Genomic DNA, 15,157 nt, shown 5'->3' on the forward strand with positions numbered 1-15,157 from the left:
TAGACGGAGTCTTGCTCTGTTGCCAGGCTGGAGTGCAGTGGCATGATCTCGGCTCACTGCAACCGCTGCCTCCCGGGTTCAAGCAATTCTCCTGCCTCAGCCTCCCGAGTAGCTGGGGCTACAGGCACACGCCACCACGCCCGGCTAATTTTTTAATTTTTATTTTAGTAGAGACGGGGTTTCACCATGTTGCTCAGGCTGGTCTCAAACCCCTGAGCTCAGGCAATCTGCCCGCCTCGGCCTCCCAAAGTGCTGGGATTACAGGCGTGAGCCACCGCGCCCGGCCGCGTTCCATATTTTTATTTATTTATTTTTAACAGCTTCGCAGAATAAATTAGCGTCCCGCATTTTCTTTTTCTTTTGAGACGGAGTCTCGCTCTGTCGCCTGCCCAGGCTGAAGTGCAGTGGCGCAGTCTTGGCTCACTGCAACCTCCGCCTCCCTGTTTCAAGCGATTCTCCTGCCTCAGCCTCCGGAGTAGCTGCGACTACAGGCGCGTGCCACCACGCCTGGGTAATTTCTTGTATTTTTAAAAAGAGACGGGGTTTCACCGTGTTAGCCAGGATGGTCTCCATCGCCTGACCTCGTGATCCACTGGCCTCGGCCTCACAAAGTGCTGGGATTACAGGCGTGAGCCACCGCGCCCGGCCTCGTATTTTCATTTCTTAAATCCGGCACCCTTACCCACAGGCCTGACTCTTGTCTTTTCCTGGGGTTGTATCCTCCTGGCCTAGCCCAGAGCCCACTATTTACAAGGTGCTCAGTAATTGTTCTATGTGAATGAACTATCTGCATACTGTTTTGTATGTTTTTTACTCATCTGAAATTTACATGTATTTATCAGAAATGCCCACACCCACTAAAAACACTTGTTAAAGACAATTTTTTGAAAATATATTATATTGCCAAAACTTTGTTTTCCGTTTCTGCAAAATTGGTATAGTAGGAGTATCTTCCCTTATCACATTTTGACAATTAGAAGAGTTAATGGAAAAGTAAAAGTAAAGTTTTGCATTGTGCCCGGCCCACTAGGCGCTCAATAATTTCAGTTCTTTATTAAATCAAGCCTGTGCACCATTTTAGAGCAAAGCAAAAAAAGCGCGTTTGGAAAGAACGGGTGGGGGTAGGGAAAACGGTTAGAAAGGTCCGCCGACCCAACACGGAGGGCCCGGGAAAAAGGGAGGAGAGAAGAGTGAGTGACAGAGGAGGCAGCCAATGGGGAGACTGGGAACTACTTCCCCCCTCCCTTTGCGTTTCAAATTCTAAGCTCCGTTTCCATCCGGGTCCTTCAGCCTCGTTCCCGGGCAGTATAAAGTTTGCTGTCTCCTTTGTTCGCCCTCGTTGCGCAGTAGTGCTAGCGGCTTCGCGGTTTGGTCCTCCGACCAGGCAGCCGCCACTGGTGCTGAGCTGCTAGGAGGCCCGTGTCGGCGAGCTCGTTGGAGCTTGAACCCATTGTCACCCCTCCGGTACGTGTCTCCTTTCCTCAGTCCGTTTTTCGTGACACTCTCGCCGTGTTAGGACTGGGGATTATATCTCCCTGGAGATGGGGGTGGCGGGCGCCATTTTAAGAACCCAAAGGTTCCGACCTATTTAAATAAAGCTGAAGGGGTCGAGGGAAAACAAATGAGGGGGCCCGTTTGGTTGTATGCCTCTCGAGAAAGTTTGGCTGCCGCCTGCGGGAGTTGGTAGCGGAGGTCGGGGCTTTGTAGGCTGGAGCGGGGCGAGGAGCGACCGCACCACCGCGATACCTGCATTGGTATGGCGCTGGCGCTAATGATGGGCATGTGGACTTCCATGCGGGCTGCGGGCTACGTATTCATTGGCGGCCCCGGAGAAGAAGCCCTCTGAATGTTCCCAGCCAGTGTTGGTGGTAAAAGTTAGTACCGTGACCAGTGTCGGTGGTTCTGGGTTGAATCCAAGTGTCGCCATTTTGTCTTTTACACGCGGTTTTTAATGACGAGTTTCAATTAGGTTCCGCTGCAGTCACGGAGTGTCGAGTGTTGGTGTGTGCGTCCGCGTTCCGTTACTTAATAGGAAACGAGGTTGACAATTTGTTTTTATCTTTTTGGCTGGATAGTAGAATTTTAGGTAGGGCGGGGGCCGGTGAAGAAGAGGCGGCATAACTTGGCTCAAACTTCACATTTCTCCTTGGATTTAGTAGGGAATTCTAAATAGGAAAAGACGACGTTGGAAGCGGGCTTGGTGTTAAGGTCCTGTGCCTGGCCTGTGACCTTGGGAGTCTTTTAAAACCCCATCGTTAGGAAGGGCGTGATGAGTAATTGAATCTTTCAAAGGCAACAGAACTAGAGCTGGAAGTTGGTTTTTCAGATGTTAAGCAGCTGTTGCTTAAGAACAGCTATGGGTGATCAAGGGTAGTGGTAAAAGTTAAACTGGCCCTTTTAACCAGTTTTATGTAAATTGCACTGTTACTAATCTACTTAATTCAAATTGCTTCCTACTGTGACTGAGGCTTAGCTTGTTATCCTTTTCTTTAGTTATTAAGGAACAATGGCTTTAGTGGAAAATATGAAAAATGTGCCAAAGTAAAAGTGTCCAATAAACTTGAGGAACTTTTTGCAGTGAGGTAATACTATTCCTTTTCAACAGACTCACCGGCAAAAAAAAAAAAAATGGTTGAAGCAGATCGTCCAGGAAAGCTCTTCATTGGTGGGCTTAATACGGAAACAAATGAGAAAGCTCTTGAAGCAGTATTTGGCAAATATGGACGAATAGTGGAAGGTGAGTTGTCTGGCAGTACAGGCTGGGCTATTATAATTAAAATATAAGCTATGATGAATTTGATTGCATTGATCGTCTGACATGATAATATGTATTTTGTCCTCTAAGAAGTTCTGAGCTTTCTGTTTACACATTTACTTTGGTTATTTCATTTGAACTAGGGTAACACTTTATTTTTCTGAAAACTACCTTTTAGTACTCTTGATGAAAGACCGGGAAACCAACAAATCAAGAGGATTTGCTTTTGTCACCTTTGAAAGCCCAGCAGATGCTAAGGATGCAGCCAGAGACATGAATGGAAAGGTGAGATTGTCTACACAATGAAAGATAACCTGTTATTAGTGCATAACATAACATGTAGTTGCCCAAGTCTGGTCTAGGGCAGCTTTTGAGTTTTTGTCGTTTTTCAGTATATACCTGTCTGGGACTCATCCTGTTTGTGATCCCGTTCCAAAGAGTATTCTGTAATTGCAGAACCAAATCTAGTAGTGAGTTATATCTTATGCTGTTAACATTCTCTCAGTTCAGAATAATTATGACATTATGTGATACCTTTTTTTTTTTCTTGGTAGTCTCCCTCTGTCGCCTAGGCTGGAGTGCAATGGTGTGATCTGCCCACTGCAACCTCTGCCTCCCGAGTTCTAAGTGATTATTCTGCCTCAGCCTCCCGAGTAGCTGGGATTACAGGCACGCGCGACCACACCCGGATAATTTTGTATTTTTGGTAGAGACGGGGTTTCACCATGTTGGCCAGGCTGGTCTCTAACTCCTGATTTCAGGTGATCCACCCGCCTCAGCCTCCCAAAGTACTGGGATTACAGGTGTGAGCCACTGCGCCTAGCCAACATGATACATTTTGTCTTGAGATCCATAAGCCATATTTTGATAACTTGGCTTTTAGTTTTGTTAACAAGCTGATACCTACTTGGCCTTGTTTTAAATTTTACCATACAGTAATGCAGTGGATTCACCTTATGTTTCAATCCAGATCATCAGTATCATTTTTAAGTATTAAGAATTTTAAGTGGAAAAGTCCCATTTAACTGGCTATATTTGCAGTGTTTTTTCTTAGACTAATTAATGAGCAACACTTATCCATAACTGCATTTTGAAGGACCTGTTAGTGTCTTAGTACATAGTAGATGTGCAAATTATTTTTAAATCTTGATTTAACCGTATCTTTTTTTTTAGTCATTAGATGGAAAAGCCATCAAAGTGGAGCAAGCCACCAAACCATCATTTGAAAGTGGTAGACGTGGACCGCCTCCACCTCCAAGAAGTAGAGGCCCTCCAAGAGGTCTTAGAGGTGGAAGAGGAGGAAGTGGAGGAACCAGGGGACCTCCCTCACGGGGAGGACACATGGGTAATAACTTGCGTGGACCTCGGGTTTGGTGTGTAAGTTAGGGACTGCAAGCTCACACCAAGTGGATGCTTTGGTTAAGTCCTTGAGGAGAGGTGCCAGCTTTTGAAATTGACAAAGTGATTGCCAATTGAAAGCATGGGAAGCATGTGAGATTATAGTGTTAAACCGTGGACAGTGTTACTTCTTGTCCAAGTAGTTTACTCTGTAGGAAAGGCATTTAAAAATTGATAAGCCAAGGTGTCGGACCTGAAAATGAAATCATTTTTATTTTATTTGTTTTTTTTTTTTTGAGACGGAGTCTCGCTCTATCGCCCAGGCTGGAGTGCAGTGGCCGGATCTCCACTCACTGCAAGCTCCACCTCCTGGGTTTAAGCCATTCTCCTGCCTCAGCCTCCTGAGTAGCTGGGACCACAGGCGCCCGCCACCTCGCCCGGCCAGTTTTTTTATATTTTTTAGTAGAGACAGGGTTTCACCGTGTTAGCCAGAATGGTCTCGATCTCCTGACCTCGTGATCTGCCTGCCTCAGCCTCCCAAAGTGCTGGGATTACAGGCTTGAGCCACTGCGCCCGGCCCATTTTTATTTTTTAAAGTTAGCTGGGCATGGTGGCGGGTGCTTACAATCCCAGCTACTTGGGAGGCTGAGGCAGAAGAATCACTTGAACTTGGGAGGCGGAGGTTGCAGTGAGCCGAGACTGTGTCACTGTACTCCAGCCTGGGGGAACAGAGTGTGAGACTCCTTCTCAAAAAAAAAAAAAAATTTAAGACTACCTTCAGTTCTTACTTCCCCAGTCTATATGACTGCACTGCATGTTCCGTCAAGTACAAGTGAAACTAGACTACCCAAATTAATAATGGTCATTTTTGTTTGTTTTTGGGAGACAGAGTTTAGCTCTTGTTGCGCAGGCTGGAGTGCAGTGGCACGATCTTGGCTCACAACAACCTCTGCCTCCCAGGTTTAAGTGATTGTCCTGCCTCAGCCTCCCGAGTAGCTGGGATTACAGGCATGCACCACCACACCTGGATTTTTATATTTTTAGTAGAGACAGGATTTCACCATGTTACGCTGGTCTTGAACTCCTGATCTCAGGTGACCTGCCTGCCTCGGCCGCTCAAAGTGCTGGGATTACAGGTGTGAGCCATTGTGCCCGGCCTAATGGTCATATTCTTGATGAAGCAAAGGAAATTTTATAGTGACCGAGTCTGGTGGTTCACACCTGCAATCCCAGCACTTTGGGAGGCCGAGGCAGGTGGATCACAAGGTCAAGTTCGAGACCAGCCTGGCCAGCATGGTGAAATCCTGTATCTACTAAAAAAATACAAGAAATTACCTGGGCATGGTGGCGCACACCTGTAATCCCAGCTACTCGGGAAGCTGAGGCAGGAGAATTGCTTGAACCCAGGAGGCGGAGGTTACAGTGAGCTGAGATCAAGCCACTGCACTCCAGCCTGGGCGACAGAGTGAGACTCCGTATCAAAAAAAGAAAACTCTCATATCTTGATTCTTGTGAGTAGTAATATTTTTCTTTTCTATTCTTGATGTAGATGACGGTGGATATTCCATGAATTTTAACATGAGTTCTTCCAGGGGACCACTCCCAGTAAAAAGAGGACCACCACCAAGAAGTGGGGGTCCTCCTCCCAAGAGATCTGCACCTTCAGGACCAGTTCGCAGTAGCAGTGGAATGGGAGGGAGAGGTAAATGTTCCATGTATGACAATCTGTGCTACTACCGTAACACAAAGAATTGAGAGGTGAATGATGCTTAAAAGTTTAATTGGCCGGGTGTGGTGTCTCATGCCTGTAATCCTAGCATTTTGGGAGGCCAAGGCAAGAGATTGAGACCGTCTCTACTAAAAAAATACAAAACGTAGCTGGGCATAGGGTGGGTGCCTGTAATCCCCGCTACTTGGGAGGCTGAGGCAGGAGAATTGCTGGAACCTGGGAAGCGGAGGTTGCAGGGAACCGAGATCATGCCACTGCACTCCAGCCTGGCAACAGAGAGACTCCGTCTCAAAACAACAAAAAAAAACCACACAAAAACCTTTATTCGTGGAGTCTGGGCGCGGTGGCTCACACCTGTAATCTTGGCACTTTGGGAGGCCGAGGTGGGTGGATCACGAGGCCCGGAGTTTGAGGCTAGTCTGGCCAACATGGTGAAACTCTCTCTACTAAAAATACAAAAATTAGCCGGGCACGGTGGCGGGTGCCTGTAATCTCAGCTACTCTGGAGACTGAGGCAGGAGAATCACTTGAACCCAGAAGGCGGAGGTTGCAGTGAGCTGAGATCACGCGACTGCACTCCAGCCTGGGTGACAGAGCGAGACTCCATCTCAAAAAAAAAAACTTTTGGTCATGTGTTCTAGGTGATCTAGATAAATGGAATTAGCACTGAAAAAAATTTAAAATGTGAGTGGGAAATTCTAGAAAAATTAGATGATCTAGCCTTCGTAATGTCATCTTTGAAGTCAGTCTCGTTTTCATAGCCTGAATGTAAGTTCACGTTTTAACTTCTTTCTCTGTGTTTAAAAAAAATGATGTTATTTTTCCTTAAGCTCCTGTATCACGTGGAAGAGATAGTTACGGAGGTCCACCTCGAAGGGAGCCACTGCCCTCTCGTAGAGATGTTTATTTGTCCCCAAGAGATGATGGGTATTCTACTAAAGACAGGTAATAGAAAATTGCAGCTTTTTAAATTAATAATTAAAGTTGAAGGAAAGCTTATCAAAAGCATGAACCAAAACTTTTGTTTTTGTAGCTATTCAAGCAGAGATTACCCAAGTTCTCGTGATACTAGAGATTATGCACCACCACCACGAGATTATACTTACCGTGATTATGGTCATTCCAGTTCACGTGATGACTATCCATCAAGAGGCTATAGGTAAGTGACTTTGCTTCTGTGGCTTGCATGTAAGAAAAGTTGCTATAAAAGTTGATGCTCTGGGACTTAAAGGTTTCTCTTTAATTTAGCGATAGAGATGGATATGGTCGTGATCGTGACTATTCAGATCATCCAAGTGGAGGTTCCTACAGAGATTCATATGAGAGTTATGGTAAGATACTGGTTAAGGGTCTTGAGTATCACCAGCTTGAGTTTTTAGGTTCGTGAGCCAGTTTTTTAGGCTGCGTGGTGCTTGCTTTTTAAAGGGATGTTTGCTTGCTTTTAAAGGGGTAACTTTATCAGCTGGGCTTTTCCTAGTTTTGTGAGGGGCTTTTTTTGTTTTTCTAAGTTTCTTTTGAGGCTGTTTGCTTGCTTTGGAGGGGATTTTGCTTGCTTAAATTGGCAGCCTTATGTGTTTTCCCCCAACAGTGAAAATACAATTTAAAAATTTTATTAACAAGATCAAATATTTACCATTGCAATATGAAGGCAAGTTCTACAGTTCAAAATTGCAACTTATCACTGGAAAGTGGCTGAGTGTCTACTATAAAATAACAAGCTCTCTGGAATATCCTCTTGAAATACACACCGTCTTCAGTCTTTTCAAACAAACATTAAAATGAATCCATTTCCATATCTCAGCAGATGAGCAAATCCCTGTTATGGCCAGCAATGGCAGAGTTTAAAACCTCCCACCCAGTTGAGAAAGTAAACTTTTAATACAAGAATTCTGTAAATTCAGATTTAAAATGTTGTATATATACAATTTATAGTGTTGCCATATTACCTGACCATTGACCCTGCAGGTAACTCACGTAGTGCTCCACCTACACGAGGGCCCCCGCCATCTTATGGTGGAAGCAGTCGCTATGATGATTACAGCAGCTCACGTGACGGATATGGTGGAAGTCGAGACAGTTACTCAAGCAGCCGAAGTGATCTCTACTCAAGTGGTCGTGATCGGGTTGGCAGACAAGAAAGAGGGCTTCCCCCTTCTATGGAAAGGGGGTACCCTCCTCCACGTGATTCCTACAGCAGTTCAAGCCGCGGAGCACCAAGAGGTGGTGGCCGTGGAGGAAGCCGATCTGATAGAGGGGGAGGCAGAAGCAGATACTAGAAACAAACAAAACTTTGGACCAAAATCCCAGTTCAAAGAAACAAAAAGTGGAAACTATTCTGTCATAACTACCCAAGGACTACTAAAAGGAAAAATTGTGTTACATTTTTTAAATTCCCTGTTAAGTTCCCCTCCATAATTTTTATGTTCTTGTGAGGCAAAAAGTAAAACATGTTTAATTTTATTTGACTTTATGACATTGCTTTTCAACAAGCAAATGTTAAATGTGTTAAGACTTGTACTAGTGTTGCAACTTTCCAAGTAAAAGTATCCCTAAAGGCCACTTCCTATCTTGATTTTTCCCTAAATGAGGCAAGCAATTCTAAGATCTTCCACAAAACATCTAGCCATCTAAAATGGAGAGATGAATCATTCTACCTATACAAACAAGCTAGCTACTAGAGGGTGGTTGGGGTATGCTACTTATAAGATTTCAGGGTGTCTTCCAACTGAAATCTCAATGTTCTCAGTATGAAAAACCTGAAATCACATGCCTATGTAAGGAAAGTGCTATTCACCCAGTAAACCCAAAAAAGCAAATGGATAATGCTGGCCATTTTGCCTTTCTCACATTTCCTTGGGAATCTGCAAGAACCTCCCCTTTCCCCTCCCCCAGTAAGACCATTTAAGTGTGTGTTAAACAACTACAGAATACTAAATAAAAAGTTTGGCCAAAACCAACCATGAAGCTGCAAAGGTGCTTGCTCTTACTGTTTCAAATTTTTGCAACTCTGTAGTGTCTCACTTTTAAAGGAACAGCTTGATTGCAAAGGAGAAAATAGATAAGCAATGAAGTTATCTCCAACTTCCTAAAGGCTTATGACTTCTAAAAAGTGAATCTATCAGCATTCCACATCAGATTTAAAGCATCAAATGCCTGTGAAACAGCAAAGATGGTAAGCAAAGCAAACTAGTTTTTCCGTCTAAGTCGAAATTGAACACTTACCTTCCTCATAGTACAGTGAAACATACTGTACCTCAAGGCAATGGAAATGCCTTCTAGATTAAAAAAAAAAAAAACTTTTGGAGAAAAGAAATATTCAATAGCATATTAGAAGTCTTCCAAATTCAACACTTGGATTTTTTTTTTTTTTTTTTTTTTTTTTTAAGCATGTGTGACACTTAAAGGCTTTATTAATAAAGCTGTTGTTTACCAATGGCGATCTGGGGCTTGGGAGGGGGTATTTTTTTCAAAGTCCATTTTTGATGAAGACCTTTAAACATGCTTCATATGTTTTAACATTTTTTTCAAATTAGTCTTTTAGTCAATATAGGAAATGGCTTAAGTTTGGGGTCCCCCTTTTTACCCCTGTAAGCCATTGCAAACTTGACATTTAGTTGGATGCCTGACTTGTTTTTAGTTCTATGAAACTACACTGTATGGAGAAAATCTATTGCAAGTGGTCTTTAAAAAGCAAAACCTGAGGCAGCATGACCCAGGTCCAGCCATGAAGTTGAAAAAGATGCTCTTGAATATAGTAAACTTGAAGACCTCCAACTAAAAATCCTTATACTGCACTTATTCCTTCAAATAAGTTTTGTTCGTTCAACTTATGGATTTAACGTGGCAGTGCACCATTGGAACAGAATGACAATCCATAAGCCATGCAACTTAACCATTTAAGCCATTCCAGTCCATCCCGAGCCAGTGAATCTTCCACCACTTAAGAGAAGTAGTAGAACATGAAATATATTAAGCTGCAAGTCTGAACTTGCCTTTTCTCTCTGGAAAAGAGGGCAGTAATAGGCAAGTTTTAAAGAATTTCCTTAAGAGAGATAACTAGTTTTCATTTATTTAACTTTTGCAGGTTGATGATTATGTTCATTATGGTCGTGGAGTGCTGATTGATTCACAGTAGATAAAGCTGGCAGTAAGAGAAATCAAATGCTAAGGTAAGCGTTGAAAGCAGTGGCCTTTGAAGGTTTAAATGCTGTGTAACTACCACTCAGTTTAGCTGTGACATTGGCAAGTTACTGTGGTCCTTATTTCATCTGTAAAAACACTGCTTGGAATTGATGAAATTAAGTGCTTTAATGTGTAATGTCTGCACATTTCATGGTGAATATAGAGTGAGGTTACATTTTCATGAGTCGGGCTCATTCATGCGATTATTCTTAGCTACTTTTTGAACCCATAAAGCTTGCTAATAGCTCTTCATATGCAAGCATTCTCAACAGGAAGTACACACGTAAGAAGTTTGCTTGGCTGGGCGCCGTGGCTCATGCCTTTAATTCCAGGACTTTGGGAGGCCAAGGCGGGCAGACCACGAGGTCAGGAGTTAGTCTGGCAAACATGGTGAAACCTCATCTCTACTAAAAAAAAAAAAAAAAACTGGGAGTGGTGGCATTTGCCTGTAATCCCAGCTACTCGGGAGGCTGAGGCAGGAGAATTGCTTGAACCCAGGAGGCAGAGGTTGCAGTGAGCCGAGATCACGCCATTGCACTCCAGCCTGGGTGATAGAGCAAGACCCCGTCTCAAGAGGAGGAAAACAGTTTGATCAGTGCATTTTGTAAAAGGATATACTCTCATTGTTACTAGTTAGTGCCTGCTCATTTGCACAGCCACAATACAAATTCACTAAATGTGGAGTTAATGATGCAACTGTGGCTGCAAGTTCTTTGTTTGATTAACATAATTTTGACATAATGATGACATAGTATGTAATTTTAATGTTACCAATTTTTTTTTTTTTTTTTGAGACGGAGTTTTGCTCTGTTGCCCAGGCTGGAGTGCAGTGGCAATCTCGGCTCACTGCAAGCTCTGCCTCCTGGGTTCAAGAGATCCTCCTGCCTCAGCCCCCCAGCAGCTGGGACTACAGGTGCACGCCGCCACGCCTGGCTAATTTTTTGTATTTTTGGTAGAGACGCGGTTTTACCGTGTTAGGCAGGATGGTCTCAATCTCCTGACCTTGTGATCCGCCTGCCTCGCCTCCCAAAGTGCTGGGATTACAGGCGTGAGCTACCAAGCTTGGCCGTTGTGGTTGATTTTTAAAGCTTGCGTGTTGTTTTTTTTTCCTTTCTGAGACAGTTTTGCACTTGTTGCCCAGGCTAGAGTGCAATGGCGTGATCTCAGCTCACTGCAATCTGCTTCCTAGGTTCAAGCGATTTTCCTGCCTTGGCCTTCCAGGTAGCTGGGATTACAGGTGCCTGCCACTGTGTCCGGCTATTGTTTTGTATTTTTAGTGGAGATGGGGTTTCACTGTTGGCCAGGTTGGTCTTGAACCCCTAACCTCAGGTGATCCGCCTGCCTCGGTCTCCCAGTGTGCTGAGATTATAGGCGTGAGTCACTGTATCTGGCTTGCTTGCTTTTTTTTTTGTTTGAGATGGCTTCTCCCTGTGGCATGATCTCAACTCAGTGCCGCCCAGGTTCAAGCAATTCTGCCTCTCAGATTCCCAAGTAGCTGGGACTACGGGTGTGCACCACCGTGCCCGGCTAATCTTTGTACTTTTTGTAGAGACAGGGTTTCACTATGTTGGCCAGGCTGGTCTCGAACTCCTGACTTTGAGTGATCTGCCTGTCTCAGCTTCCCAGTGTTGGGATTACAGGCATCAGCCACTGTGCCTGCCCAGAGCTTGCTTTTTAAAGCAATTTTATTTTTAGCTAAAACAACAAAAAATATATTTAAATGATAGTTTGGGGGGGAAGTACTTCACAGTAAAACAAATACTATGTAACAGGATCCCATGTGTTTTTCATTTTACAGAGTTGTTGAAGCAGAAGGCGGCTGATTGTCAATAAGTCACTACAGTTGCATAAGCAGTGCTGTCAGAATTGGTTTGGTGCAGGCAATAGATTTTGCCTTCAGGGGTTCCTGTGGATCTGAGGAAGGCATCAGTGTTGATTAACACTCATAACTAGGGATTGAGTGGTAGTTACTTAAAGCAAGTAATTGGCCAAATGGAAAAGGGGAAGTAATTAAGGAAATTGGTAAGTGGAGGTAGTCAGGAAGTTCTTGTGGTTCTTTACATAGATTTTACAGCTTTGGCTTTCATTTTGTTTAGCTAAAGTCATGGGGACAACTCTTCAATTTAGAACTTAAGTTGAATTATAAAAATGATGGATATAAGTGGTAGCTCTATTTAGTGAAGTGTCTGTCAGAAAGTGAAACATTTTTTGGTGGTGACTTATCCACAAACAGTTTAGTTGTAGAATAAAACTTATGAGTGACATCTGGAAAGTAACCATGCTAAGATGGCAAGCACACTGGAAACATGTAGGCCACTTGGCTTTCTTTTGCTGTATTGTTTTATAAGCCTACTTTACCTCCCAGTCTTGGAAACAAGTTTTAGTTTATTGGTTTGGAGACTAGAGCCAATAGTATAATGTTCTCAAAGGAAACAGACTTGAGTTGTTAGATTAGAGGAACTAACCCAACTTCTATGATTTTTTGTTTTTTTGTCATGTAGTTACGGCACTGTCTTGTTTGGAACATTTGCAACTGGGGATAGTACCACATTTTTAACTCTGATTTGACAACCTACTACTAATCACAAGACTACAAGGTTAATGACCAAATTTATGTGGTTTTTGCACTTCCATAGCTGTCTCAGTCCAAACCTTCTATATACTCTTATGATTACTTGGGTTACAGCTTCTGTGAGGACCTTTTGGCTCTTGAGATATCCTAAATATTTAAGATACTTAGATATCTTTAAGATAGTATAGGATATAGAGATTGTACTAAATAGGAATACTAAGTTCAAAGCAAGGAGTATGTTAAAATGACCAGTTACCTGTTCGATAGTTTACTGACCTAGCAGACGTGTGGAGAAAGAATCAGATCTTGATTCTTCTGGGTTTATACTGGTTGTAAAACGATACAGAAAATGTTTTCCTTGTTTACCTGGTAGTTGAACATAGAACTTGGGTATTATAGATCACTTTTCACTTTTTGGAATGTTTTGTATTGAAACTTAATAAAACTTTAACATGGCATCTTTTTTGTGGCAAGGGGCTTTTTTTTACTTTTAAGAATTAGGGGTTTATGTTTTTAAGTGTTTTTCCCATGTCCGCCTCCCCCAAACACTAGCTCTGTTGCATTGATGACACTTAATCAGTTTTGCATGGGAATGTCCAGAGTCATTGAGGCTGTTCATGTGACTAGGCCTCCCTTTGTTTTGAGAGTAAGCTTTGGGCGGAATGTAGATGACTTCAATCCTCATTGTAAAAGTTAAGTGGAAGCACAATCACACACCTAAGAAGCAGAGGCTAAATAAACCAGGAATCAACTGTAGTGCTTTTATTTAGTTCCTGCTTAACTCTTCGGGATAAACAGGTCAGCAACTACTCAGTTGTGGCTGTGGATTCCAAGTACTTTGGGTCAAGCGAAGCATATGATATGTTTCTGAATTTGCAGTTTTCAGTTTCTCTGCTTTACCTAGTGTCCTGTATATATCTGATTAGTTGATGTTCGTTTGCATCTAAAACTGGACATTGCATTTGGGTTATGTAGTCAGTTGAACAGAACTCATCACATGGAGAAAGATGCAGCTAAGCATTAAGATGGCAGAGAAAGCCCTAAGTATTGTCATTCTGTAAATAGTCTCAGCTCTACACCTATTGTTTTTTGGGGGTTTATTAATGAGATGGAATCTCGCTCTGTCCCCCAGGCTGGAGTGCAGTGGCGCCATCTCGGATCACTGCAACCTCTGTGTCCCGGGTTCAAGCGATTGTCCTACCTCAGCCTCCCAAGTAGCTGGGATTACAGGCACGCGCCACCATACCCAGCTCATTTTGTATTTTAATAGAGACAGGGTTTTCATCATGTTGGCCAGCCTGGTTTTGAACCTCCTGACCTCAAGTGATCTGCCCACTTCGGCCTCCCAAAGTGCTGGGATTGCAGGTGTGAGCCACCGTGCCCAGCCAACTCTATACCTATTGTTCCAGGAAAACATTACCCATCCCATCAATACTTTACGTTGTACATGTCAATATACGTCCTGAAAAATGAACTTTTCTATCAATGAGTTCAACTGTAATCGATTTTTAAAATAACATTTAAATCTGAAATATGTATTAAGTGTACCGTTTTATGAACTGTGAGAAATGTGTACCCTATCAAGATAATTACCATCATCTCAAAGTACTTGAGTTTTAGCCATGTATACGTCAGTAGTTCATGTTGCCAAGTATGAGTGTAGTATGCTTTCCCATTCATGGAAACCTGTTTTTGGCTTTCATGCATGAAGTTGCTATAAATGTTCTTAACACTAGTTTTTGTTTTTGTAATTACGGAGATGACAATGCGTGCAGAATTGCTGAATCGGGATAGATGTACATTTTTGAGAGATCGCTAGGCATTTTTTCCAAAGTAATATTTTGGAAACACTTAGCCAATGATGTGTGGGTTATTAATCCATGCCTCGTCAGTATCTGGTGTTAAAGTTGAGTCCTTATGGTGAATTTGTGGCTTATCCCCTGAGGAATGAGTAGCACTTAAAAAGTATATGGTGAAATGCAATGATCTCATGTACAGTTTGATCAATCTTGAGAAATGCTTAGCACATCAAGACACAGAACATTGCTCCAGAAAGTTGTGTGTGCCCTTTCTCAGTCAGTAGACCACCTCCCAACACCAGCAACAAACACTGACCTGGTTTCCATCATTATAAGATGTTTTTTGCATATTTTGATTATGTAAATTCTGTTGATGTAATTTATGTCTAGCTGCTTACAGAATGTTTTTGAGATTCATCCACATAGTTGCATGTATATTCCTTGTATCGCAGAGTAGAATTGCAGTGTATGACGTGACTATTGATGGACATCTGGGCTAGTTCCAATTTTTGGCTGTTACAAATTCTGCTTTGAGTATTGTACGAGTCTTGTACGTAACAGTTTCGTTTGGATAAATGTCTTGAGTGGAATTCATGAAGTGACAGGGTAGATAATACAGTAATCTTCAACATTGTTGAAGATTTCTTGAAGGGTTCTTGGAAAATTTTATAATGAAACCAATTTTACCATAGGCTAATTAATACAAGAATTAAGTTCCTACAGCATATTTGTAGTTAGAGACGTCAAACTTTTTTTTGAGACATCATACTCTGTTGCCCAGG

At 42.7% G+C, this 15,157-nt stretch overlaps 1 protein-coding gene and 1 non-coding gene across 4 annotated transcripts; both read left to right on the plus strand.

Moving 5' to 3' along the window:
- The first annotated feature begins 1,259 nt into the window (after positions 1-1,259).
- RBMX (RNA binding motif protein X-linked) lies at positions 1,260-13,039 on the plus strand. Of its 3 annotated transcripts, XM_030933737.1 has the most exons (11): positions 1,260-1,464; positions 2,606-2,737; positions 2,934-3,040; positions 3,929-4,100; positions 5,643-5,795; positions 6,653-6,767; positions 6,856-6,981; positions 7,071-7,153; positions 7,788-8,994; positions 9,907-9,991; positions 11,803-13,036. In XM_030933737.1, the coding sequence occupies exons 2-9, from the start codon at positions 2,629-2,631 to the stop codon at positions 8,096-8,098; spliced, it is 1,176 nt and encodes a 391-aa protein (XP_030789597.1). In that variant the 5' UTR covers positions 1,260-1,464; positions 2,606-2,628; the 3' UTR covers positions 8,099-8,994; positions 9,907-9,991; positions 11,803-13,036. The 3 variants fall into 3 exon arrangements, with proteins under 3 accessions (XP_030789597.1, XP_030789599.1, XP_030789598.1); XM_030933739.1 differs by lacking the exon at positions 7,788-8,994 and having other exon boundaries at positions 11,803-13,039; XM_030933738.1 differs by lacking the exon at positions 5,643-5,795.
- On the plus strand, positions 2,785-2,858 carry LOC115898885. Its single transcript, XR_004058539.1, has one exon. It is a non-coding gene; the product is annotated as a small nucleolar RNA SNORD61 (small nucleolar RNA).
- Positions 13,040-15,157: the final 2,118 nt, after the last annotated feature.

The sequence above is a fragment of the Rhinopithecus roxellana genome, chromosome 7 (genome assembly GCF_007565055.1).
Source record: "Rhinopithecus roxellana isolate Shanxi Qingling chromosome 7, ASM756505v1, whole genome shotgun sequence".
Classification (NCBI taxonomy): Eukaryota; Metazoa; Chordata; class Mammalia; order Primates; family Cercopithecidae; genus Rhinopithecus; species Rhinopithecus roxellana.